Source organism: Heteronotia binoei, chromosome 3, assembly GCF_032191835.1.
Source record: "Heteronotia binoei isolate CCM8104 ecotype False Entrance Well chromosome 3, APGP_CSIRO_Hbin_v1, whole genome shotgun sequence".
Taxonomy (NCBI): Eukaryota; Metazoa; Chordata; class Lepidosauria; order Squamata; family Gekkonidae; genus Heteronotia; species Heteronotia binoei.
Window position 1 is genome coordinate 19,815,429 of NC_083225.1, and position 15,478 is coordinate 19,830,906.

Here is a 15,478-nt window from a genome sequence, read left to right on the forward strand (position 1 = left end):
GGGCCACTGGCCTGGTCCAACATGGCTTCTCTTATGTTCTTATGTGACACAGAGTGTTGGACTGGATGGGCCACTGGCCTGATCCAACATGGCTTCTCTTATGTTCTTACGTGACACAGAGTGTTGGACTGGAGGGGCCATTGGCCTGATCCAACATGGCTCCTCTTATGTTCTTATGTGACACAAAGTGTTGGACTGGAGGGGCCACTGGCCTGGTCCAACATGGCTTCTCTTATGTTCTTATGTGACACAGTGTTGGACTGGATGGGCCATTGGCCTGATCCAACATGGTTCCTCTTATGTTCTTATGTGACACAGAGTGTTGGACTGTATGGGCCATTGGCCTGATCCAGCAGGGCTTCTCTTATGTTCTTATGCACTGATGCACCCCTCCCTGCCCTCCTTCTCATGATCTACCCAAGTGCATATTTCCAGCTGTGTATGTTCTTCTTCACTACCTGCACTAGGACTGCCTGGTATGGTGGCCCAAGTGTACTTACAGTTTTTGTGGAACATCCCTAAAATGGCAGCAGTTTAGTAACAATAAAGGCAAAATGCTAGCTGTTACAAAATAAACTGTGCAAGAAGAGGTGATGAGCAATGAAGCAGTTTTGTTGAACAGCAACAGAGATATGCTTCTTGTCTTTTTAGTGTCTGATCACAGCAATTTATCGGAAGTTGTGAACAAAGTCCTCGTTCAGGAAATGCAGAAGATCTTCATTAGTAAAGATTTGGAAAGTTTCAATGAAGAATTCCTCAAATGCAATCCTACCTCCATTCAGCATCAGCTATCAGGTTGGTTCGTACTGCTGTCATTTACAGTAAGGTGAAGTCTTAAAACTGTCGATAGAGCTCCTGCTCAGCAGGCTGATGTAAAACTTACATTTATTTATTTATTTTGTTAAAATAAATTTCTAAACCACCCTCTCCTAGAACAGGGCTCAGGGTGTCATACTACAGAAGGACAGATACAGTAAATGAAATCACATCAACACTGACAGTGTGCGATTGCAATAGAAAAGGCCAACGCCATGCTGGGAATTATTAGGAGGGGAATTGAAATCAGCCAGTATCATAATGCCCCTGTATAGATCGATGGTGCGGTCTCATTTGGAGTACTGTGTGCAGTTCTGGTCGCCGCACCTCAAAAAGGATATTATAGCATTGGAGAAAGTCCAGAAAAGGGCAACTAGAATGTTTAAAGGGTTGGAACACTTTCCCTATGAAGAAAGGTTAAAACGCTTGGGGCTTTTTAGCTTGGAGAAACGTCATCTGCGGGGTGACATGATAGAGGTTTACAAGTTTATGCATGGGATGGAGAAAGTAGAGAAAGAAGTCCTTTTCTCCCTTTCTCACAATACAAGAACTTGTGGCCATTCAATGAAATTGCTGAGCAGTCAGGTTAAAACAGATAGAAGGAAGTACTTCTTCACCCAAAGGGTGATTAACATGTGGAGTTCACTGCCACAGGAGGTGGCGGCAGCTACAAGCATAGCCAGCTTCAAGAGGGGGTTAGATAAAAATATGGAGCAGAGGTCTATCAGTAGCTATTAGTCACAGTGTGTGTGTGTGTATATATATATGTGTGTGTGTGTGTGTGTGTGTATTTGTTTTGGCCACTGTGTGACACAGAGTGTTGGCCTGGATGGGCCACTGGCCTGATCCAACATGGCTTCTCTTATGTTCTTACGTGACACAGAGTGTTGGACTGGATGGGCCACTGGCCTGATCCAACATGGCTTCTCTTATGTTCTTACGTGACACAGAGTGTTGGACTGGAGGGGTCACTGGCCTGATCTAACATGGCTTCTCTTCTGTTCTTATGTGACACAGAGTGTTGGACTGGATGGGCCATTGGCCTGATCCAACATGGCTTCTCTTATGTTCTTATGTGACACAGTGTGTTGGACTGGAGGGGCCATTGGCCATTGGCCTGATCCAGCAGGGCTTCTCTTATGTTCTTATGTGACACAGAGTGTTGGACTGGATGGGCCACTGGCCTGATCCAACAGGGCTTCTCTTATGTGACTCAGAGTGTTGGACTGGAGGGGCCATTGGCCTGATCCAACATGGCTCCTCTTATGTTCTTATGTGACACAGAGTGTTGGACTGGATGGGTCATTGGCCTGATCCAACATGGCTTCTCTTATGTTCTTATGTGACACAGAGTGTTGGACTGGATGGGCCATTGGCCTGATCCAACATGGCTTCTCTTATGTTCTTATGTGACACAGAGTGTTGGACTGGATGGGTCACTGGCCTGATCCAACAGGGCTTCTGTTATGTTCTTATGTGACACAGAGTGTTGGACTGGAAGGGCCATTGGCCTGATCCAGCATGGCTTCTTATGTGACACAGAGTGTTGGACTGGAAGGGCCATTGGCCTGATCCAACATGGCTTCTTATGTGACACAGAGTGTTGGACTGGATGGGCCATTGGCCTGATCCAACATGGCTTCTGTTATGTTCTTATGTGACACAGAGTGTTGGACTGGAGGGGCCATTGGCCTGATCCAACATGGCTTCTCTTATGTTCTTATGTGACACAGAGTGTTGGACTGGATGGGCCATTGGCCTGATCCAACATGGCTTCTGTTATGTTTTTATGTGACACAGAGTGTTGGACTGGATGGGCCATTGGCCTGATCCAACATGGCTTCTGTTATGTTCTTAACATTAAAATCCTTAAAAACAGCAGCTATAGATCCATACTGTATCTAAGATATCAGATACAGTTTCCATTTCCCACAGGCCCCCTAGGGTGGAGGGGATGTGGAAGGGTGGGGGAGTGAGAGTGCCATACCATCGCTGTTCTCGACCAAATGCCTGGCAGAACATGTATTCCCTTGTATGCCCTGTGGAATGGAAGTAAACAACGCAGGGCTTGGATGTTCTCGGGCAGAGAGTTCTGCCAGGTAGGCAGTTGAGGACAGTCGGATCTCTCTCAGGCTGGGGACCACCAGGAGATTTTTGTTCCCAGAATGCAACACTCTAACAGGGGCATATTGAAAGAGGCATCCTGAAGATCTATGGGTCCCTGGCTGCTAAGGGCCTTGAAGATCAGAACCAGCACCTTGAACCAGATCTGGCGCTCCACTGAGAGGCTGTGGCTGCCGCAGTATTCAAATGTCTGAAGACTCATCTGTTCACTCGTTTTTAATTTTTATCATGACTCATTTTTAGTTTAGACTTTGTAGAAGTACTTGTTCCCTGCCTTCCTTTTCCTTCAGCAGCCCTGCATCTTTCCCAAGAGTCTCTGTTAACGGCTCTCCGGAATAAAATATGGCATGAGGCTGCGGGGAAGGGGGCGGGGAGATTCAGCAGAATTGTCATCCTTGCGTAAATGAAACAAGAGCAGAATCTGCCCTACCTGTGGAACAGTCAGGAAATGGAGGTCAGTTTTGCCTGATTCTCCCTTCTTGTGCCCTCCCCCTGGTATCATATGGAATTTTATTCCAAAGGCCACTCTGGCACTCAGTGGAGACTTCCCAGATTGTTCCAGGGGGCTGCTGGGAGGGAGGGAGGGGAGGGCCGAGAAGACCTGCTTCCATGAGCTCCTCCTTTCTGTGGAAATCATGAGCTGTATCCTTCCAGCCTTTCCTTTGGTAAAATAGGAAGAGGAGGCCCTCTGAAAAGTGCACTGTGGATCATGAGACTCAGATGGACAACAAGCCCCATGCTTCAGTGAGGAGATGTGAGGTTGAGTGGAAAAGCTGGTAGGCTACAGCCAATTCCAGCATCTTCACTTTTCCTGACCATCATATGGCAACTTCTTCTTTTACTGTTGTTGTCTTCCCCTTCCTTGAGCGTGACAGCCTGACAACTGTGATCCATGCGATGGTCACCTCGAAACTGGACTACTGTAATGCCCTCTACTTGGGGCTGCCCCTGTCTCAAACCCGGAAACTTTAGCTAGTGCAGAACACGGTGGTCAGGCTGTTATTGGGGCTTCCCAGATGGGAGCACATACTGCGGGGGCTGTGGGAACTTCACCGGCTGCCAGTAGTATACCGGATTCGCTACAAGGTGCTGGTCATTATCTTTAAAGCCCTATATGGCCGAGGCTCGCTTACCTTAGGTACCATCTCTCCCCACATGTTCCCCAGAGGTTACTTGGATCTGGATCCCAAAATCTATTAGCGATCCCTGGGCCGAGGGAAGCAAGTCCACCAGAGAGAGAGCCTTCTCAGTAGCGGCCCCCTACTGATGGAACCAACTGCCGGAGGAAGTGAGGGCCTTGCGCAAGGCCTGCAAGACCACACTCTTCCGGTTGGCCTTTAACTGATTCTGAGTCACTGTTATTGCACGAGAAAATTTAAGAAATACTGAAGCCATTGGAAGTGAAACAACACCAAATGATGTTCGCACCAGATTGTTTTTAACTGTTGGATTTTAAATTACGATGTATTAATGTTATGAAATTTTAATTGTCGTAGTGATTTTATTGTTGCGAGCTGCCCTGACCCTGCTTCGGCGGGGAGGGTGAGATATAAATCAAATCAAATAAATGAAAATAAAATAAAATGGTTTTTGAGGTTTTAAATACATTTTCTTATGCAAGTTTTAGTGTGTTTTGAAAACACAAGCTTGTTTGTGAACAGCATCGTTGTGCAATAATTCGGGTTCTGTGTCCTGCTTGGAATAGTTTCCCGTATTGTCCTCCTTTTAATAATAATAATACTTTTTATTTATATCCCGCCCTCCCCACCGAAGCAGGGTCAAGGCGGCTCACAACATATTAGTTCAATACAATACAATAAAATCATATAATTCAATAAATACTACATTATAAAACCATCATTTAAATTGACATTCCAATTAAAATCAACAGTTATGGTGCTAAATTACAGGTTTTACAGGATGTAAATGTGTCTTTGTCTTCTCTTTCAGGTGCCAAAATGATGTACTTTCTGGATAGCTCAAGACATGAGAAAGCTATTGCCGTTGCGACTAAAGCAAACGAAACGATGAGAGACAAAAATGTGAAGGTAATGAATGGCCCTGGTGACAGCATGCCTTTGAAATTTGAGGTGGATTTGTAAGTAATGTTATGAGGGGTCTTTAGTCAACAGTGTCCAGAGTTTCCCTAGGCAACGTATTGGGCTTTCTATGGAAACAGAACAGGATGTGCTCAGGTGCTCTATCCAAGGATGAGAGAACAGTGGGGGGGGGGGGGAGGTGTCCACACAGTACTCCTGGCTAAAGTTATTTTCTTATGTATCTTCAGACTTTGACAAAGGTTTTGGAGTCCTTACGAGATGGCAGCTTTGGAACTTGCCATGGCCAGACTAATGAATATCGACTAGCTTGCCACAAACTGTTTCCTTTAGCATCTGCCTTCATGCCTCTCACAAATGAAGACGGCGGTTGCTTTGCGCCAGTGAATCATACAGCCCTTAACCACGAAGTGCTGCCCAATGAAATTTGAAACAGGATGCCGGAATACCTCTTTTCTCAACTGGTTGCGTACCGATCAGTCCCTCCCCCCCTTGCAAAATATGATTCAGATCTCAAAGCAGAGACAATTGAATAAAACTGTACTGTCCTTGTCCCATAACAAGAGCTGCCAATATTGATGTAAACATCTCTCTCTCTCTCTCTCATACTGGTCATGTTTATACTTGTACAGTTACGAATATTTTTAATGCAAATCATGGATGCTAGAAATTTACCATTCATAAAACAGTTGTTACTCTGGTCCATGGATTTCAGTGGGCTGCATAGGTCTGTGCTGTTAGATGGATCTAACTCTTCATGCCCTGGCCATTGCTGTGTTTTCTGCAGCTTTTTATCATTCTTCCCCCGCCCTCCAAAAAACAGAAAGAATTGAAGTCCTAATTAGAGGCAGTGGAAGCCTTCTGTCCATTCAAAATGCCATATGGAAACTGTGCTCTTTAAATTGGCACTATTACAAAAAATCATAAGCCTATTTTTCAAAAAAAATATTTGAGCAGTGTATTTAGATTTCTAAATGAACACTCACTTATCAGTGTGCCTACGATTTCTTTACCTGTTCCAGCTCTCAGACGTTACTGGTGCGGTCATAAACAGAGTTCTCGACTCTTTTAATCCCATTGGTTTCAGTGGACTCTGTTGTATCTCTGTGTAACTCTGTTAGGATTGTACTGCCAAGATAGCAGCAAAGAAAGCGGCTATTTCCAAGTCCTGGATTCAGTTTAATGTTGAACTCTGATTCTACTTCTGTTGAAATGCTGTTGCTTTAAAGTGTTATAAAGTGACTTGCATTTAAAGGGTATTTTTAAAAGAAAAAGGAAATTAAATGAGCACAACTAAACTGTCTACAGAATAAAGCAATTCTTTTTTTCCCTTTGTGCATTAACCTTACTGTGTATCACATACACACACACAGGTCCAAGTTTTAATTCAGCTCTCTTCAAGAGACAAATGGCTGTCCCCAAGAACTTTATATAAACTACTATGAAACTTACAATACACTGTGGCTTGTACAGAAAATCCATTTTATCAAACCTAATAAAAGAACCTGTTTGTTTGTTTTTTAATTTAAAGTTAATGCAGATGTATCCATAATATTTCCTAGGTCCTATGCAAAATTCAAGAAGGGAAATGGTGTCAAAACAAATGGTTATAATTAAGATGGTCAGCCATTTTGGATCAATAATAGTTGAATGAAAAACTCCCTGTAAAATAATGCCAATAAATGTAATGCTGTAATAAATTATTTTGTACACACTGCCTCTGGTTTTGATTTCTTCTAGTGGCATGAATGTCTGTGCTTATCTCAAAGTGTATTACAGAATCTTCCTATTAAAATGTATGGAGAAATTAATCTGGTAGCTAAAACAGCAAAGTTTTGTGGCAGCTCAATGATCAGACAGAACCCACATCAGAAGACGTTCTGGCTCATGGAAGCCTCTGTTACAGTGGATGAGTGAGTCTTTAAAGGGTCAGAAGACCTGTCTTGTGATGGTATAAATGCAAAACAGTCTTGTATTGTTTCCTGAGATTACTCTGGTAGAAGCAGAGATATGAAGCCCCCCCCTCAAAGAAAAGAAAACCCTGAGAATTTGAGGAAAACACACACACACTTTTTCTGACTGCAAAACTGGAAATTTGGGGGAGTACAGAAAAAAAATCCTGTGGAATATTTCCTCTTTTGGAATGAGTGCAGAAGACAAAGCGTTCCTGCCTGATGAAGCTTTTACAAGTGAATGCGAGGATTCTTGAAGTCAAAGCTAGTTTTGAATAATTTGGTGAGAGCACAGAATTATGTAGCCTCTGTTTCAAACACAATGGCATATAAAGGAAAGGAGGCATTATAATAATTAAAGGGGGACGGACCTTGACATGAATTTGGGCTGCGATCTGATTTTGGGCTTGAGCGTTTGGTTTCATCTGGTTTAAATAAGCCATCCTTGGCTGTTGACTGAACTGCTGAACAATGATGAAAAGATGTTCAGAATTTTAAAATTCTTAAACACTGCGGCAAGAAGCCACTCCGCTAGAACTTACTTGCTTTGAAGGACTAAGCTGACGTGAAGTCATCTCAACACCGACATTCCTTTGAATAAATGTGGTCAGAACTGAGCCATTTAGCTTATCCCCAGTCTGCTAACTGACCATAGACACATCCGGGTGATTCTTAATGACAACACGTCGTTACAGAAATTAGCTGATGGATAAACATGTACATAGCGAGAAGGATGATTATTTTCCTGGACGTGAACGTATACCACTAAAAGTGGGTTTTTAAAATACACAAATTCAGTACAGATTGGATGCAGAAAATGAATCCAAAGGATGCCTTGTGAACTGAATTCTCATTGGTTGGATCTGTCTAGCATTTTATTCGCTACAACTCTGGTCCTGTAGACGTCTCTCAGGGTTTAGTATATCTGTGGATTTGTTTGATTCTGATGGAGGGGCGACTACAACAATGTTTTAATAGGAAAAGGTCCTGGTTGTAAGTGGCCCAGACCAGTCCAATCTCATCAAATTGTGGAAGCTAATTAGGGTTGGGTCAGTCTTGGTTAGTACTTGAAAGGAAGATGGCCATGGAAGTCCCGGGCTGCTGCCCACAGGCAACCAATGGCAAAGCGTCTCTTGCCTTGGAAACCCCATGAGGGTTACCGTCAGTCAGCTATGACCTGATAGCACTTTCCACCATCAATAGGGAGGTGGGGGGAGCTTGGGGCAGTAAAATCTCGGCTGAAATGTGCAGAAGGAGGAAAGTACAGGGAGCTGTTTTGGTCCACGCCAAAGCCATTGTTAATATGGAGGACCAAACTGGGAAAGGAGGTAGAGGAGAGTCAACTGGAGACCCCCTTGCAGCTTCGGTGTCTCTAGCACACCAGGAGGGCCATTTTGCCACACCATGAACATCACAAAAGGAACCAGTTTATTTGACACCTAAAAGTTTGTGATTGTGGTTCACGTACCAGGCACACCACAAACTGAACCACGTTTCCTTGGTTCGTGCCCATCCATAATAACCGCTCTGGAATTTATTAGGTCCTGACATTCAAAATTAAGGATAACTTTGGTGATGGATTTCAAGGCCTCAGATGGGGACTCCCAACTGCATTGGAATGGTTGACCTGCCACAAACTTCGTTTTGCAAACCACAAAATAGCCAAAATTCATCATGAACTTTAGTTTGTGAGCCAGCTCATGGCCATTCCTTGTGGCTACTGTGGGAATTTTCTGCCGTAACAGTAGGACTCAAGTTTTCCTGTTTTCTCAGCATCAGGAAGGGCTGTTGTGGTCCTCGTTTGCGTTCAAAGACATCCCTCAGTTTCCATCCAAGAGATGCCATTTGGATCCAACAGCCAGCCAGGAACCAGAGTCCCCTCCCCCTGCATTGGCCTCGTTTGATTGGATACAAGCACAAGGATCAAATAAGAACATAAGAGAAGCCATGTTGGATCAGGCCAATGGCCCATCCAGTCCAACACTCTGTGTCACACAGTGGCCAATATATATATACACTGTGGCTAATAGCCGCTGATAGATCTCTGCTCCATATTTTTATCTAACCCCCTCTTGAAGCTGTCTATGCTTGTAGCCGCCACCACCTCCTGTGGCAGTGAATTCCACATGTTAATCACCCTTTGGGTGAAGAAGTACTTCCTTCTATCCGTTTTAACCCGACTGCTCAGCAATTTCGTTGAATGCCCACGAGTTCTTGTATTGTGAGAAAGGGAGAAAAGTACTTCTTTCTCTACTTTCTCCATCCCATGCGGACGTGGTGTGAGAAGCCCAATGAACCAGAGAACACAGCCAGAAGAAACAAATTAACTCAAGCCTGTTACAATAAAATACAATATATTCAAAAATAGTGTGCTAAGAATTCCAAGGCATGTACAATTTGTATATCGCAATTTTTCAACAGCCCGCGAGAGGTTACACAGTTCAACAAATCTTACAAAGTAAAAAGCACTAAACAGCAAGGTAACACATGATGTATAAAGTCCAATAGCATTGACCTGATCATTTGAAAACAGGTGCCCTTGTGTCCTCCTTCCTGTCTTAATATAATCTTCAGATCTTATGGCAGGTCAGTATATTGTCTATGATATATACATAACACCTGTCTTCAGATCTTATGGCAGGTCAGTGTGTTGTCTATGATATATACATAACACCTGACTATTGTACAGTATTACAATCTAAATGATTTTATAGGGAATACAATCAACAACGCCTGTGTCATCGAAGACTACAGCCCACCAAGCCAGTGTAAAGGATGCAAACAAGATTTTTCAAGGTCAAAGACATCTATAAGAAACAAGATAGCCAGACAAATCAGATATATAACATTTTTAATACACACAGTTAAAACCTCTGTAACAAAGTCATTACTCACCCAAATCTAAGACGGAGGAATTAGCACTCTAACATGGAACAGAGGAATAAAGCCGTTGTATTCTTGCAATTGTTGGTGACGATTCTGGTTTGAGCAATGCCATACGTACACAGCATTAAAAGAATTACAGAACTTATTGATTAGAAACAGCTTTAGCAGAGAGTGGAGAAATTTAAAAGGACCAGATCAGTGATGGTAGCCTGAAAATCTCTGATTCCATACTACTGAAATTGACATGACAATGAAAATTACAAAAGGGATGACAAATCCAAAGGTTGATTCATATCACGAGGTGTACAGGTTCAGTTCAGTTCAGTTTATTATTACAGACATGGACCAGAACATTTTAGAAGAAGAAGAAAATATTGGATTTATATCCTGCCCTCCACTCCGAAGAGTCTCAAAGCGGCTCACAATCTCCTTTACCTTCCTCCCCCACAACAGACACCCTGTGAGGTTGGTGGGGCTGAAGAGAGCTCTCACAGCAGCTGCCCTTTCAAGGACAGAGTCTCAGAGCGGCTCACAATCTCCTTTCCCTTCCTCCCCCACAACAGACACCCTGTGAGGTAGATGAAGATATTGGATTTATATCCCGCCCTCCACTCTGAAGAGTCTCAGAGCGGCTCACGATCTCCTTTCCCTTCCTCCCCCACAACAGACACCCTGTGAGGTGGGTGGGGCTGGAGAGGGCTCTCACAGCAGCTGCCCTTTCAAGGACAACCTCTGCCAGAGCTATGGCTGACCCAAGGCCATTCCAGCAGGTGCAAGTGTAGGAGTGGGGAATCAAACCCGGTTCTCCCAGATAAGAGTCCGCACACTTAACCACTACACCAAACTGGCTCTTTAGTAATCTAGAACCTTAAAAGTACCTTATAAAAATCCCACAAAGAATCTGCTGTACAGGTTCTTAACTGAAAAACAAATTGTGTCTCCTTATGTAATAAAACCTTCTCAACATTCACGTGATTGTAAATCTTCTGGATTGTGAATCTTCTGGATGATGCCTGGCTCCCGCAAAATGGCTCATCATGGGTGCGTCAAAAATCTGATGACATATACCAGACATATATACTCCATGATGTGACCCTTCACTAATCTGATACTGATTCCAATGTACAGCAACTTACATTCACATTAAACACAATAACAAGTTGCTTTTGGATTAACCTCATGCCTGAACCAAAACAGGGTGCGCATGTAACGGCTACTATGATAGTATATATCTAACCCACCTGACCCTATATACCAGTTTCGACACTGGACCGGTGTCACGTACCCTGTCTTACAATTAAACACTAATCCTGAATGACGGGGAGTTGTCGTTATTGAAGACGGAGCCAGACCTGACAGGCAGTTGTGTGTCTCTGCAGCCCCCAAGATGATACAACAACAACAACAACATAAAGGTGAGGTGAAACCATCAACACTTACTACTCTAACCAAACATTCATTATTTATTTTATTTATTTATTTATTACAGGAAAAATATTGTACTCTGTATTTTTGCAGGACTTATAAAGTATTACCATTCCTTCACAGGAGACTACAGCAGGGACTTTAAGAGCCAAATGTGCTCGCAAGTGTAATAAACATTCAAAGCAGTCTGCAGGAGACTCCTTCACAAAGTGAGCGCGCAGGGCACTTCCACACAAATGACACAATTTCCTCACAGCTGTTATGAAGACTCATTCCTCTAACATTTCAGTAATATGTAAGGAAAAGATATAAGTTTATTCACACAAAGCCCGTCCATGTTCGCCAGTGTGAAAACGTTTTGTTGTCTCTATCAAGATTGGTGGCTTTGAGTGGAACCCATAATTCCTGTCATATACCCTGTGAGGTGGGTGGGGCTGGAGAGGGCTCTCACAGCAGCTGCCCTTTCAAGGACAATCTCTGCCAGAGCTATGGCTGACCCAAGGTCATGCCAGCAGCTGCAAGTGGAGGAGTGGGGAATCAAACCCGTTTTCTCCCAGATAAGAGTCTTTGAACCTAAGAAGAAGACCGTAGATGTATACCCCGCCCTTCTCTCTGAATCAGAGTCTCAGAGCGGCTCAATCTCCTTTACCTTTCTCCCCCTCAACAGACACCCTGTGAGGTCAGTGGGGCTGAGAGGGCTCTCACAGCAGCTGCCCTTTCAAGGACAACCTCTGCCAGAGCTATGGCTGACCCAAGGCCATCCCAGCAGGTGCAAGTGGAGGAGTGGGGAATCAAACCCGTTTTCTCCCAGATAAGAGTCTTTGAACCTAAGAAGAAGACCGTAGATGTATACCCCGCCCTTCTCTCTGAATCAGAGTCTCAGAGCGGCTCAATCTCCTTTACCTTTCTCCCCCACAACAGACACCCTGTGAGGTCAGTGGGGCTGAGAGGGCTCTCACAGCAGCTGCCCTTTCAAGGACAACCTCTGCCAGAGCTATGGCTGACCCAAGGCCATCCCAGCAGGTGCAAGTGGAGGAGTGGGGAATCAAACCCGGTTCTCCCAGATAAGAGTCTGCACACTTAACCACTACACCAAACTAGCTCTCTATGTAATGTACATTTAACTGTTCTTCCATGGACAGCAGAAGGCCTGCTCAGTATTCCTCCCTAGTCTGTGAAGGCCAACTGTTATCTGTTGTACCAGCATCTCCCAAGTTTTGTTTTTAGAAAACTGCCCCAGGAGGGGCTTCCCTCTTCTCCTGGGAAAATGCTTTGAACCTTGATTCCCACTTTGCAAATTCACCAAAACTTGCTTATGTAGTAACAGTGAAAGCGATAGCATAATTGCATGGGCTGACCCTCCAGAGTCAGTTCTTCCAAAAAGCATCTTGGCTGGAACATGTCTCAATAAAAGACCTTATTTGATTTACATCATAGAGGTGTGTTTACTGTGCAGAACTTGACGAAGGCTCTAGTTCATTCTTTGTACAGATGGAAGAGGAGAACCTCTTTCCTTGGTAAAGAAAGAAAAGGGTGCCAAGAAACATTCTGCTGGGCACCATGAAACCCACGAGCTCTAAGCTGCTTGCTGCTGGGATGTCACTCCTGTGCCCCGTTTCCATTCCTGATCTGGTTTCTTTTCCTTTTGTTTCAGCAACATCAGCATCTCCTGTGTTGGGCCAGGTGACAACAGAGTGATGGTTGCCCAGTCGGCAGTGGAAGGCTTTTGCTGCCTGCTGCAAGAATGAGGGAAGCATTCCAAGCCACTGTTCCTCTTATGAGTCATGTGCTGCGGCTGCGCCAGTCACGTCAGGCCAAGGGGTGAAAGATCCTGAGTGGCCAACAGGGAAGGTGGATGCGGCATTCTTTGCACGGTGGCAGTGCCTTTTCCTCTTCAGGACATGCTCTGAAGAAATGCATCTGCAGCTTCACTGGAAGGGACCTCCTTCTGTTCTCAGTGACCGGCAGGTGGGCTTTCACCCATGAATCTCCTCCCCCTTCTTCGCTGAAGTAAGTTTTCAACAGCTTGGAAAATGCCCACAGGAGGAGGATTTTTTTTTTAATTTGAAAGGACAGATGAACGTGTGAACCAGCAGAGATACGCCTAGTGAAGGGCTGGGAAATTCCTGAAGATTAGGAGGGAACGTTGGGAGGGTGGAGTTTTTCAGCAGGGTGTAATGTCATAGACTCCACCCTCTGTTTCTCCAGGGAAACAGATCTCTGTAATCCAGAGTAATTCTGAGAGATCTCCAGACCTCACTTAGACACTGGAACTCCTCATTCTAGTGCTTTTTTCTTCTTCAAAAAGTACCATAGTTTCCCAACAGATGTGGGAGGCCAGGAAAAAAACCTGGCTAGTGGGGGGGGGGGGAAGAGAGAGAGCCAGATTTCTGATAGCCTCAATCTCATCTGGGCTGCAGACTCTGCCTGGCCCCAAAGGGCCCGCCTCTCATGGCCTCCCCTCGGGTTGTCAGGGCTTGCTGGAGGTCATGGAGCAGGGAGGCCTGGGAATCCTGGTGTTGCTGTCCGTCCTGGAGGATGCCGGTGGTTGAAAAGCGGGGGTTGAAGTAGTGACTGGCTGATCCTCCAGCCTGGTGCGGTAGGCAATCTGGAAGGAGGCTCCTTAGGCGAGAGGGGGTGGTGCCCGCATTCTCCACCACTCTGTCCTCTGTTGCGCCCTGCCTTGTCTCCCCCGGTAACAATGCAAAAGAACAATGGCAGCACAATATATGGAATACAAAAATATCAAAAAATATTGTGCAAGACACACACTCTTGAATAGTTTATACAAAATTACGTATATTGTATTGTGTCATATAATGAGAAGCATACAAAAGTAGGCATACATTCATACAATCAGAAATTAAAGCCGAACAAGAGTCTCAAATGCAGTAATTAAGATACCGAAATGGGCATTTGAGAGAGAACTTGGCTGGAATTTTCAGTTGGCTTATGAGGAAGCTGCAGGAGCAGCGGAACGCAATCAAAGCCGGAGTTTGCGTGAAGGCAAGAATTTTTCCTTCAGAAGCCAACAAGCAACGGAGGGACTCCTGTGGAACTTTATTATTGAGTCTTAGTACTCGATTTGGAAAATTAAGAGACTGTGAGGGGTCCTCCCTGAAACACTGTATTTGAGACTCTTGTTTGGCTTTAATTTCTGATTGTATGAATGTATGCCTACTTTTCTATGCTGTTCATTATATGACACAATACAATATACTTAATTTTGTATAAACTATTCAAGAGTGTGTGTCTTGCACAATATTTTTGATATTTTTGTCTCCCCCGGTGGCTGTCGCCCCGCCCCCGCTGCTCCGGCATTTTGCTGCTGGGCCGGGGTCTCAGAATTGGGTAGGAGACTGGGTTAACTTCACCCAGGTGGTCTCCACACCCCACTGGGACAGTGGGGGAAACAGTGCAGGAAACAGATGGAAGCCTGTTGCTCATGGACCAGATAGGAGCCTTGCAGGGGCCAGTTCTGGTCTGCAGGCTGTATGTTTATCACCCCTGCTTTAAGGTGCTACTAGACTCTTGCTCTTTCCAAGGAACTTGATTGTGCCCACAGCTAAAAAACCATGAACTTGGAATATTTACAACTGAAATAAATGAATCTTTCATTATATAATTCCCCTTTCATGGTGGCAAATCCCAGCTCCCTCATTGGTTGGATGTGGTATATCAACTATTGGCTAATGAAGCATCTGTCACTGTCTCTGGCCTCCCATTGGCTGACTCCCCTGCCCCTGCCTACTGCACGCCCAGGAATGTAAAACACACCAAAACAGTCTTACCTCCGAGACAGACACATCTCTGATGCTGCTCTGTCTTCTCTGTCAACCAGCCTCAGAAAGGCCTACAGCTCTACTGTGGCCTCACAAAAGGCATCACGGCCACTGCTAAAAACAGACCTCTGCTACCCTATCAATGGCCCACACAGACAGCCTCCCAACACATGCAACCTCCGAAGGCCACCGAAATAGCCAGGGAGTCACTGCCACTGCTGTAACGCAACTAGGCAGAAAGGCCTGGCACCATCAGGAGCCTTTCCTCAGAAGACGTGGTTGTCCCACCTTTCCTGTCAACCCCTCCCTCCATCCTCCCCTCAGCCTTGCCCCAGGATGGCTGGCTGAGGAGATATGGTTGTCAACTCCAGGTTGGGAAATTCCTGGAGATTTGAGGGGTGGAGCCTGGAGAAGGTGGGGTTTGAAGGGGAGATGG

At 44.9% G+C, this 15,478-nt stretch overlaps 1 protein-coding gene across 1 annotated transcript in view; it reads left to right on the plus strand.

Annotated features, from left to right (window-relative positions):
* NAA16 (N-alpha-acetyltransferase 16, NatA auxiliary subunit) overlaps positions 1–6,714 on the plus strand; it is a 93,373-nt gene extending 86,659 nt beyond the window's left edge. Inside the window, exons 18-20 of the mRNA XM_060233559.1 lie at positions 652–795; positions 4,891–4,988; positions 5,228–6,714. Coding sequence (XP_060089542.1) covers positions 652–795; positions 4,891–4,988; positions 5,228–5,428 — 443 coding nt within the window. The 3' untranslated portion in view covers positions 5,429–6,714. The remainder of the gene's footprint in view (positions 1–651; positions 796–4,890; positions 4,989–5,227) is intronic.
* The last annotated feature ends 8,764 nt before the right edge of the window (positions 6,715–15,478 follow it).